This window comes from Marmota monax, unplaced genomic scaffold, assembly GCF_021218885.2.
Source record: "Marmota monax isolate L192 unplaced genomic scaffold, Marmota_monax_Labrador192_F-V1.1 WCK01_AAM20220418_F8-fsc00115, whole genome shotgun sequence".
Lineage (NCBI taxonomy): Eukaryota > Metazoa > Chordata > Mammalia > Rodentia > Sciuridae > Marmota > Marmota monax.
The window spans coordinates 2,946,749-2,959,023 of record NW_026694419.1 but is presented as its reverse complement, the minus strand read 5'-3'; the positions used below and the strand labels follow the sequence as shown (position 1 = coordinate 2,959,023).

The following is a 12,275-nucleotide window of genomic DNA, read 5'->3' as shown; positions in this document are numbered from 1 at the left end:
TTCCTCCTTGGCAGGGTTGTGTGGCTCTCACAACATTCATTTCCCCACAGCGGCCCAGTTGCATGTTTGTTTCCTCCAGACTGGCCAATGAGTCTGGGGACAGTCATTCTATCCTATTTGTCTCTAAATAAATAATATGTTGATAATTTGTATTTGGAACCACAGAGTCAGCATTCCCCAGAAATACGTGCCACTCAATTTCAGAACTGGTATCTATGGAGCACCAGTGCTACTCAACAGATTTTTTACTTAATTTTCACAAATATTTAAAGTACCGACAATCTCAATAGAGGTTTAGCAACGTATCCAATGTCTCATAAACAGAAAATGATGAAGTCAAATTCTGAACCCAGGTGATGCTTCACATTCTGCACTCTGCCCGAACATATACAGTTAGCTCTGAAGCACAAAGACAGACATGCAGGTCATCTGCTTCTTAGAGCTGCCATTAGTAGCTTCTGCCATAGCTATGCTACTCTTGAACACCACCTTTGGAAACAAAAGAGGCTGTATAACTTTGAGGCAGTATAATAGGTAAGGACGTCATGTACTCTTTATCAAGGCATCACAGATCAAAAGTGCAAGCTCTGTGCCAAGCTCTCCAACTGTGCCAAGCTCTGTGTCCCTGAAGTTATTATTACTCCATCCCTTCACGCCTGGTTGTTTCCTTTGTAAAGCAGGGACACTATCAACACCTGCTCCCTGCTTGTTGTCAAGATTTTAAAAACTTAAACCAGAACAGCATTTAGAACAGAAACTGACATACAGAAAATATTCAATAAACATTGCAGCTACTGGTAATAGTAGTATTACTAAAACACTCCCTAAACCTCAGCTGGAAAACTTTAGCAAATAAAACACAGGACTGAAGCTGTGTCCCTCCAGATTTTAATTTTGCTTAAATTACTTGTCAGGAAAACACTTCTAAAGAGTTAGGACACGTTCCTATCCCTCCAAACTGGGCAGCAAACTTAAATTAAGTTTTTCTTGGAACCCAGATTATTTTGTTATAGACAAGAGGTTTGGGATGAAGTTTTTGTACAGCTCTCCACATCCAGAAGAGTAAGTCTGGGGAAGCCGTAGTCATTCAGATTGCTTCCCCATCTGCCAGTCCTAGCTCCTACACCACTGAGGAGGTAAGAGGTAGGAAAGTTAATAGGAGCTCTGAAAGACCACGTGGCACCATCACCTAGGACGGTAATACAGAGAATCTCCCTATTCAGGTTTCATTTTCTGTGGTTTCAATTACTCTGCTTCAACACAGTATGAAAGTATTCAATGGAAAATTCCAGAAGTAAATAATTCATAAGCTTTAAATAACTTCTAATATAGTACAATGTTTTAATTATTCTATTTTTATTAGTTATTATTGTTAATCTCTTACTATGTCTAATTTGCAAATTAAACACTCTCAGGGACATACACACACACACACACACACACACACAGGATAAAACAAAGTACATACAGGATTGGGTATGATCCACAGTTTCAGGCATCCTCTATGGGCCCTAGGATGTATCTAATCTCCATGGATAAGAGAGACCCTCTGTAGGAGGGTCTTTCCTTTGCAAATGTCCCAGACAGGCAAATTTTGCATTTTTGTTTGTTTTTTGCTTTGTTTTGTTTACCTATCTTAGAGCCATATCCCAGCCCTTTTTCTATTTAGAGACAGGATATCGATGACTTGCCCAGAATGGCTCAAACTTTCAATTTTCCTGCCTCAACCCCTCATCTAGCTGGGATTACAGGCAGGTGTCACCACACCTGGCTGCATTTTTTCTTTATTGAGTATTTGTTCTCTTTTCCTAGTAGTAAGCATTTTTCACTACTGTTAACACACCCTTCTCAGTGACATTCAAAGAAACTACTTCTAAAATGTATTATGACTACACATGTCTTCTAACGTCAGGACACATTAAAAGCAAGTAAATAACTTTGACAGAACAGCATAGAAAGTGTGTTATTAAAAGTATTGATAGATTGATAGAGCACTATATCCCACACCCTTTGAAGAATAAAAATTTAGCCAACATTAGCTCTTCTATGTATACATGCACATTTTTACATGTAGAATTCCAAAGCAGAGTTCCAATTTCTCCTCTATTTACAGATCAGATTTTCAGTAGTTATATATAAAACCTTAAGCACATTTGGAACACATACTCCTATCTCCCTGCCAAACCTTTTTCTTTCACTAATTCTTAGCCTTTTCTGTCTACTCCCATCTGACTCTATTTATGCTAGAAGTCCTTCCAGCTGATGTGAGTGTGATATAACAAATATTTATGGAGTACCTACTACACACACCCTTGAACTGAGTGCTGAGAAAATATTCTAGCGACACTTTATTTCTAGCCAAGTACATTTTCCAACAAGTTGGGTAAACTATTTATCTTTATTCCTTCAGCCCTCCTGATTGAACCACAAGCTTCATTTCCATACCACAATAGTTCCAATAAACCCTAATTTAATCCTCATAAATTCATAGTCCAAAACTTTATCAAGGTACAGTATGATTATATTCAAAAATTATATTATGTCATTTTTTGAAACCGGCATTTACCTACTTCAGAGCTATATCTCAGCCCTTTTTCTTATATTGTTAGACAGGATATCACTAACTTGCCCAGGATGGCAAACTTTCAATCTTCTTGCCTCAGCCTCCCAAGTAGCTAAGAATAACTAATTAAAAAAGAATAATTATAGCAATGTACAATATTTAAAGTTATTTAAAGCTTATGAATTATTATAAAGGAATTGTTCATGAATTATATATTCCACACCATTAGTCAATGGGTTTAGATTCAGTTTTGCAGTTAAGAAATATAGCATAGGTGGGCTGGGGATGTGGCTCAAGTGGTAGCGTGCTCGTCTGGCATGCGTGAGGCCCAGGGTTCGATCCTCAGCACCACAAACAAAAGATGTTGTGTCCGCCGAAAACTAAAAAATAAATATTAAAATTCTCTCTCTCTCTCTCTTAAAAAAAAGAATATAGCATAGGTGCTATGCTATACATGAAATATACTATGTTATAAGCTAAGGTATGAAGTTAATAGCTTCTCTGACACCACTCTTTTAGAAATTTAGTTTCAAAGAAACTACTTCTAAAATATATTGAGACCACCCATGTGTCCTAAGATCAGGACACATTAAAAGCAAGTAACTAACTTTGATAGAACAGTATAGAAAATGTGTTATTAAAAGTATTGATAGAGGTGTCTGGCACATGCCTAGTACCTGTGAAGCCCTGGGTTCAATCCTCAGCACCATATATAAACAAATAAGTAAAATAAAGGTATTGTGTCCAACTACAACTAAAAAATAAATTTTTTTTAAAAAAAAGTATTGATAGAGGACTCTATCCCAAACCCTTTGGAAAATAAAAATTTGCAATTTACAACAGAGATTACAATAATAACAAAATTATAGCAATATACAATATTGTTATTTAAAGCTTATGAATTATTATGAATTATAACTGTTGTTCAATGGGTTTAGATTCAGTTTTGCAATATGAATATAGCTGTTAATATGAAATACAGTTTATATACTAAAGTATATAAATTAATAGCTTCTCTGAAACCACTCTTTTTAGTACTGGTTACAGAAGTATCTAAAGAGAGAAGATAGAGGGAAGTATTAAAAAGTCACTCAAGAGCCAAGCAATGTATCCAAAAATGTCATCTATAAAACATTTACTCTTAAATTAGTATCTAGAATAAAGAACTCCCACAACTCAATAATAAGTAAACTGACTGGAAAAAAAAAAAAGTCAAAGAGCTTGAACATTTCCCCCAAGAAGATACACAAAAAGCCAACAAATATATTCAAAAACACACATTACTTACCATTTGAGAAATGCAAATCAAAACCAAAATGAAACACTACCTTGCACCCATTAGGATGGCAGAAGGGGAGGGAGGAAAGAGGGACAGGGAAAAGGAGAGGGAAGAAGAGGTAAAAAGGAAAGAAGAAGTGTTGGCAAAGATGTGGATAAACTGGGATAATCCTTGGGCACTGCTGGTGGGAATATGTACTGGTATAGACATGTGAGGAAATATTGAGGTTCCTCTAAAAACTAAAAGTAGAAAAGCCCTACCATCCAACAATCTCACTTCTAGAGACATCTCTAACAGAAGTGAAAACAGTATTTCAAAGAGATGTGCATGTCCATGTTTACTGCAACATTACTCATAGCAGCCAAAAGATAGAAGCAACATAAATGTCCACTGAGAGATGAATGATAAAGAAAATGCAGGGTATGCATACAACACTATTCATCTCCCAAAAGAAAGAAGAACTGCCACGTGCTACAACCTGGATGAAGCTTGAGGACTTTATACTAAGCACAATAAGTCAATCTCAAAAAGACAAATACTAAGTGATTCCTCCTTCATGAGGTTTGTCAAACAGTAAATTCAGGAATGACAGTTACCACGACAGGGGAGAAGGAAAGAAGGAATTGTTGTTCAATGGGTTTAGATTCAGTTTTGCAATAGGAAAAAGTTCCAGAGATAAATAAAGTACATATCGTTAACACTACTGTATGTTAAACTTAAAAATTGTTAAGATATCACATATTTAAAGCTGGAAACATTTCACCTCCTTGATGTCTCAGGAATTCCATCTTAAAATAATTTCTCTTAAAGCATTATTTGTAGTAGCTGAAATGGAACACAATCTATACTCTAACAGAGAAACATTTAAATGAATATTCAAATGGTGGAAGGGTGAAACCATAAAATATTACAGGTTTAGGAAACATTTATAATGCTATGGCAAAGTCTTATTATCTAATAGTACCCTAAACATTAAGATTAAAAAAACATATAATATGAACCTGATGGACATATTATTGGGGTGTTCAATAAAGAAACAGACCAATTTCTGAAAAAGAGAGAGAAAGGGGACAGAAGACAAACAGCTAGGCTAACACCATTTCTGTTGAATTTTCACCTATATAAGTCGACTGTAATATTCATTTGAAAATAAAATCTGGCATGAAAAATCTAATCACCAAAAAAAAGGGAGAGAGAGTAATTAGGGGAGTAATCAAGGAAGTGATCCCCTTCCAGGCATTTTTACATTTTATGAAACTACAATAATTTACACAGTTTAGTTGTTGGCAATGAACATATATATCAAGGGGGAAAAATAAGCTAAGAATTTACAGCTGGGGATATAGCTCAGTTGGTACAGCGCTTACCTCACAAGCACAAGGCCCTGGGTTTAATCCCCAGCATAACAATAACAACAAAAAAGAATAGTATATGATAACTGTAGCATTTCAAATCAGTAGAGGAAAAATCCATCGGGTGATGAATTGTGTTAAGCAAATGGGTAGCCAAAAGAGGGGAGAGGGGTAAGGTATTAAAAGTCATAATTTACTTCAATCAAAATAAACTCCAGTCACTTTGTTTTGGGGTGGAGGGTACTAAGGATTTAACCCAGATTTGCTTTCCCAGTCTTTTTTTGAGACAGGAACTCACCAAATTGTTGAGGGCCTTTGCTAAATTGCTGAGGCTGGCCTCAAACTTGGAATCCTTCTGTCTCAGCTTCCAGAGTCTGAGATTACAAGCTTGCACCACCACGCCCAGCCAAAATAAACTCCAGATGGATGAAAGATTTAGATGTAAAAAATAAAATCATAAAAACATAAATTCAAAGTGAGGAAGGCTTTTTTAGGAATGATTCAAAAGTTAGAATCCACAGATGAAGCCATCAAATAGTATTTCTGGTTGGGGGGAAAAAATCACTAAAATCAAAAAAAAAGAAATGACAAACTAGGAAAAATGTGTATTAAAAACTCACATTATGATCAAAGACCTACACATTACAAAACAAAGAGAAAAAACACATAATAGATAAGCTGGCAAAGGTTACTACAACCAGAAACTTCACAAAAAATGAAATCTAGATCTAAAACATATCAGAAGTACAACTGCCTTCATATTAAGGATATATGATGAGACACACACTGAGAAGCCACTTTTCTTCTGTGAGATAAGCAAAGCTGAAAAAGTGTGAGAACAGCCTGGCCACGTGGTACAGGAAAGCAGACGGTCACACTGCTGGTAGAAGTATAATTGGCACCACTTTTATGGAGCAGAATTTGGCACAATCAAAACTGAACAGTCACATTCTTCTAAGAATTCTTCCTACAGACATATTGGCATTTTTGCAAAATGATGCATATATATGCGTATAGATCTATATACATATATAGGTATATATCTGCTAAAGCTTTTCAACACACACCATCACCAAAACATTCCATTTTGGCTTAATGATTATTTTGAGCTAAATGACCCTGAATAATAGCAGGGCATTCTGACATCCTTTATCTTCCTGCAATCAGATGAAACTTGCATATGAACAATGTCCTTCCTACACAGGAAAAAAGAAACATTCTTACAGCAAACATAGAAGACAAAGAGAAATCTATACCAACAAATCTTGTTAAACTAATCTTTGTCTTAGTTACTTTTTCACAATTGCCAATCCTAGAACTTAGTCACTTATTTGGGTCTTCAATTTTCTTGTGAGTGGCCCCCCTGTACAGGTAAACTAAATAAATTTGCATACTTTTATAAATGAGTATATTTTTTCTTTTTTTTAAATTTATTTCATTTGTTTTAATTAGTTACACATGACAGTACAATGATCTTGAAATATCATACATTTGAATCATATGATGAGTGTATTTTTCTTCTGTTGATTTGACTTTATACATTAGCCCATTAGAAAACTCTGAGAAACTAGAGAAGAAATTTCCCTTCCCCTATAAAGCCACACTTAAAACACCCATCAGCATGGAACAAGCTAACTTACTGAATCCCAAGCTTTCAATTCTGCAAACATAATAAATATGTAAATATTATTTCAGAGTTACTATAAGTGACATCATTCGTTGCTCAATATAAGTTTTTATAGGTGTTTCACGTCTGGGAAGATACAACAAAACGGGTTAAAAATTGCCTAATGCAGACACAAAATAGTATATATATAACAGACATGTACAAATGGCCATTAAAAATGAAGCTGTTCTAGGGGCTAGGGCTGTAGCTCAATGGTAGAGCGCTTGCTTGGAGCATGCGAGGCACTCACTGGGTTTGATCCTCAGTACCACATAAAAATAGATAGATAAATATAGTGTCCATCTACAACTAAAAATATTTTTTTTAATAAAGCTGTTGTAAGTTGGGCTATAGCTCACTGGTAGAGTGCCTGCTTAACATATACAAGGCTCTGGATTCTGTCCCCAGCATAACAACCACCACAACAAAAAGCTGTTCCATATAATAATATTGTGTTGAGCGATCAGTAAAACAAATACTATATTTAATGAAGAAAGTTGGGTCCTTAACAATTTATATGCTAGTTTATATAAGCCACACATACGTGCTTAAGTATATGTGTACATCTATACAAACATACATAGACTCTCTCAGGATGAACAGAGAAACTAGTAAAGATGACAGCATTGTTATCTAAGAGAAATAATAGCCAAGGAGATGAGAATGACAAAGAGATTTAAATTTTACACCCTTTCAGTCATTTTGAGTTTTGTATCAGGTGCATTAATTACTTGAGAATACTAGACAAATGATGTTGAAGTATATTTTTAAAATACATCAAGTTTATTTTTTTTAAAGTTTAAATGTAGAGTATTCAATAAGACTGCTTTGTGATTTATTTTAAATAACTATACGGATGAAAACAAACCAATATGTTAACTATAATTTTCCAGAATAGGATTACAAGTGATTTCATTTTCTTTTTCTAAATCTATACTATTGATTTTTCTAAAATGGACAACTATTCTTGATAACAAAAAACAAAGTAATTTTACATTCAAACATTTTCTTTATGAACTTTTATTTAAATATCTTTATCATTTTTACCTTTTTGTCTTAGATAAAAAGACATGCTAAAATTATGGTTTCAGCACAGCTGGTAACCACTCAGTTTAAATAAATTTGGGAATGTCTCAGAGGAGAGACAATTTACAATTTACTATTTTACAACAGTCAACAACTAAAGCAGCAATAATTAACCCCAACAGGAAAATAAAATAAGCTTAGCCTGCAACAAAAGGCTCAGTAGCTTTAAGTTTGGGGGATTGAGGTATTCTTTTGTGTTCTAAACTGTGCATGTATAATATTTGTTTTTACTGCAGGCATAGATTATTCTGTTTTGAGATCTTGCTAAGAGATCACAACCCCTCCCACCACTCAGCTTTTCCTCCAGAGACTAGGCAAGCTGTTGCATAAAAATAAATGCAGGAAGTGAAGGAGGGCTAACAAAGACATTAGCACCATATGGAAATCGAGAGTGTTGACCAAAGAAATTAATAGCCTAGGTAGATCACAGCTAGAGACTGTGAGCAGACCCTCACAATGGTGTCCTTTCTTCTCTATAAATGCTTTGCTTTTAAATAAATGACATGCCACATTTGTGTTATACCTAAGGCATAATTACAATGAGGAAATGATAGTGGCAATTATCTTGCAGCCTCCCCTCTGTGGGTTTTTGGCCTCAGAAATCTTCCCCTATCCTCTGAAAGTAATAAAGTTGGCTTTTTCCCCTTTAATTCTAACTATTAAAATTCTTAGTGGCTAGGTGACTATCTCTGCTTCAATAAAATAATGCTAAACTAAACTTACATAAGAGAATACTTGCATATAAATATTTATCCAGCCTATAAAAGGAGGCAGGAGTTGGGGAGGGGGGAGGAGTTGTTGTTAGTTTTGTTTCGTTTCCACATAAGGTATGCTCTAGTTAGCCAGTCACACTGGGAAATGCCTTACACATTAAATGCATTGTGGTTAGCTTAATGCTTAGAAATTATTGAAAGACATTATGCAGTTTAAGGTATTTCAAATCACTGAATGTTTTTTGAACTCTCACTGTAAGCAGAGTATTGTATATAAGGACTGGGTATAGAAGAAAGTAGAAAATATTCTGGTCTTCCTACAACACAACATTAGAATATATGGCTGAAAACACAACGAAAAGAGTTCCTTTTTTAAACTTTGCAGCTGTTAATAAAATTCCCAGCAACGGACAAATTTTGAGATCTTATAAGGTTTAAGCAGGACATTTTCAATAAAGAATGCATGTAAGAAAAGAGGGCATTTAACTTTGTAATGAGAGTTTTGATTTTTAAGGGACAAATTTAAGAAAACTTCATGCACATAAGAAATAAAGAAATCATAAAAAAATTTATGATTTGGTTTGAAATAATTTGCAAAAAAAATCATCACAATTCAAGAGACAATCACAAAGTTTTATAAATCTTATCTCAGTCAACACAGTTTGCTAATGAACATCAAACTCAAACATTCCACCTTGTTCACTTTAAGCCAGACATCTTGATACAGATTCATTTAAGACAGATCCCTCTGCACTACCAGTTCAAAGGCCTTCGAAGTAAGCTTATGCACTAAGCCCAACACAGCCTTATCAGCAACTTTTTTTCCCAACCTCAGAGTTCTGCTTCTTGAGAAATAGGGAAAAAGGGACATGAGGCAGTGGGAAACAAGAGATCAATTTGGAGAGAGACAGAGGTTCCAGTTACTGGAACCTGCTCTTGGATACCTTTCCCTCACACTTTAGCCAGTCAACACACTGCTGAGCCCTGACTGTGTGCCATGAGAACATACAGATGAAATGACAGGCAGACAGAAGCAAAAGTTTAAGAAAAGGCCATATAAATCTAGCATGGCAAAGCATAGGAGTAAGCCAACAGACCTTCCCAAAGCAGGGAACTCCTCTTTATCATTAGAGCCTACCACATTGTCCATCACTTTAAAAAGGTGGATTTCCCTAGCCCTCCAGGATGGACAATTAAAAACAAGGACTAACTTAACTAATGAATATCTCAACCAACCAAAGACACCATCTGAATATTATAGACTTACCTTAAGCCAAAGGATTAATTAAACTTTCTTAGAATTAGAAACTTAAAAAAAAAATTCTATAAAATCACAGAAAGTTAGAATATGGCAATAGTACTGCAATTGTTACCACGCAAAGCAGAACACACAACATATTAAAACTAATCAGTCCAGTTACCTTTATCAAACAGCTGCTTAAACTACTTTGGCATGTACCAAGCTCAGTTACTCTAAAAACTTCATTTATGTTAAAAGCAATTTTATGTTAAAAACAAATGAGTATACAAATATCCATGTACATGTTTACCTCTGCCATCACCCACATTAAAATCCAGAGTAAGGCTGGTTTCCACGGTGGCCCCCAAGTCTTCTAACAATACATATAAAACCTATGTTGAGATTTCTTCACTCATTTGAGGGTCTACTATGTACAAGTCACCATGCTGCCCAACCAACCACACATGATCAAAGATGGAATGTTCTGACCTTAAGAAGCTAAAAACAGGCTGAGAATGTGGCTCAGTGGTATACAACTTACCTAGCATTCCTGAGACCCTGGGTTCCACCCCTAGCATAAAACAACAACAAAAAAGAAAGCTGAAAATCTAGCAGATAATGTATGCATGCATATAGATCATATAGATACATATATAATGAATAACATGTGTATGTATAAAACATATTGTACATAAGATTTATAAGCACTCACATGGTAAGTGTGAAATTAATTTGAGGGGTTGGGAGGAAAACAAGTGTCAGAGGATCCCACAGATTCTATCTTACAAGCTATCAGAAGTAAAAGACAAAACAGTATATGTGGAATATGGTTTTATTTACATAAAAACTCATAATGAAGGTAAATACTGCAAGAAAATAAGCAAAAATGGTTAAGTGTTGTGTCTGGGCTCAAAACAGGAATGATTCCTATTCCTACTTCCCAAATGTTACCTTGTTATCTTTTCTTAGCATTTGTGTATCTTTTTAAAGGCCTGCCATGCATATCTACGTTAGTCTGGTTTATTATCAGCAGAGAGATCTCTAGGATGAAGCAATATTTAAATCTAAAAATTATGCCCTAATATTACCACACATCATACAAGGATTCTCTTGAAGGCAATTTCACTTAAGTTACCATCTTAAAAAATAGAGCTACAGTAAATTAAGGGTTCTGTCCTGTGGGATTTCACCTTGATGGAAAAAAGAAAACCCTCAATATAAAAAGCTCCCTCCCGCACCCCACCCCACCCCCAAATTAAACCCACAGACACCACTCCACAATTTGGAAACACCTGGTATGTCAAATACCTTACTTCCAAAACCATTGCCACAGGATCAAAGACCACTAAAAATCTTAACCAAGCACCTAAACTCCAAGTAGGCAAAAAGTCTCAACAAGTCAGGTACCCATTCTGAGGTCCTTATTGAGGGACAAAAAAAAAAAAAAAACCGACCCACAGCCCCCCAGTTCCTGGTTCCCATCACTTGCCAGCTCTAGCTGTACTGTACGCCCAAAGCGTTGGGTGCTTGGCCAGCACCTCCTCTGCATCCCAGAATCTTCTCTCCCTCTCCCTCTTTCCTATAGGTCCTTCCCCTCTCTCTCCATTTCTCCCCAACACACAGACACACACACACACACACACACACACACACACACACACACCCAAGTACCGATTCCGCCCGCCAGGGCAGCTCCCTCCAGCTCAGCCACCCCAGGATACCGGATCTGGATCCGGGAGAAGCAACTTGCGGCTCGGGCCGGAGAGGCTCAGCACCTGCCCGGCCGCCCGCAGCCCGGCGCCGAACCCGCGCCCGCCGAACGCCCCCGCCCTGGGAGCCGCGGAGCCCGCCGCGGCCGCGCGCTCACCTTGCTCGCTGCGGTCCATGTCTCCCGCCGGCCGCCTCGCGTCCTCTACGCCTCTGCCGCCCGCAGCCCGTCCGCCTCCGCCCCTGCCAGCCGCGCCGTGCCGCGCCGCGCCCGGAGCTCCTCCTCGCCTCCGCCGCGACTCCTGCGAAGTCCCCACCCCCTGAGGCGTCGGGCGCGGCGGCACCGCCCGCCCGGGGCGGGAGCGCTTACCCGGGGCGTCACCCGACCACCTGACCCGCGACCTGTGCGCTCCGCCACGTCGGCGCGGGCGGGCGGTGCCCGGCGAGGCGGGCGCGTCGCGGCTGGGGCTCGGGCAGGAAATCAGCCGGGAGAAGGGAGGAGGACGGCCGCGAGGAGAGGCTCACCATGGAGGCCGCGTGGAGAGGGCTTGGGAACCGAGATGGCGTTCGTGTGCCTCCACCAAGTTATTTATAAAAATCAAAAGTTTCCTCCGGGGCTTTGCAGGTGCCCTTTCTCCGCCTCTGGGAGCACCTGTTCTCATGCACTTG

At 37.8% G+C, this 12,275-nt stretch overlaps 1 protein-coding gene across 2 annotated transcripts in view; it reads right to left on the bottom strand.

Moving 5' to 3' along the window:
- The window catches only part of Tpd52 (tumor protein D52), a 107,687-nt gene extending 95,753 nt beyond the window's left edge, over positions 1-11,934 (bottom strand). Inside the window, exons 1-2 of one of the 2 annotated variants that reach the window (XM_058570711.1) lie at positions 11,767-11,934; positions 10,441-10,470 (exon numbers count right to left, since the gene is read on the bottom strand). In XM_058570711.1, the coding sequence (XP_058426694.1) occupies positions 10,441-10,470; positions 11,767-11,785 (49 nt within the window). In that variant the 5' untranslated portion in view covers positions 11,786-11,934. The remainder of the gene's footprint in view (positions 1-10,440; positions 10,471-11,766) is intronic. The other variant, XM_058570713.1, reaches the window with a different exon arrangement.
- Positions 11,935-12,275: the final 341 nt, after the last annotated feature.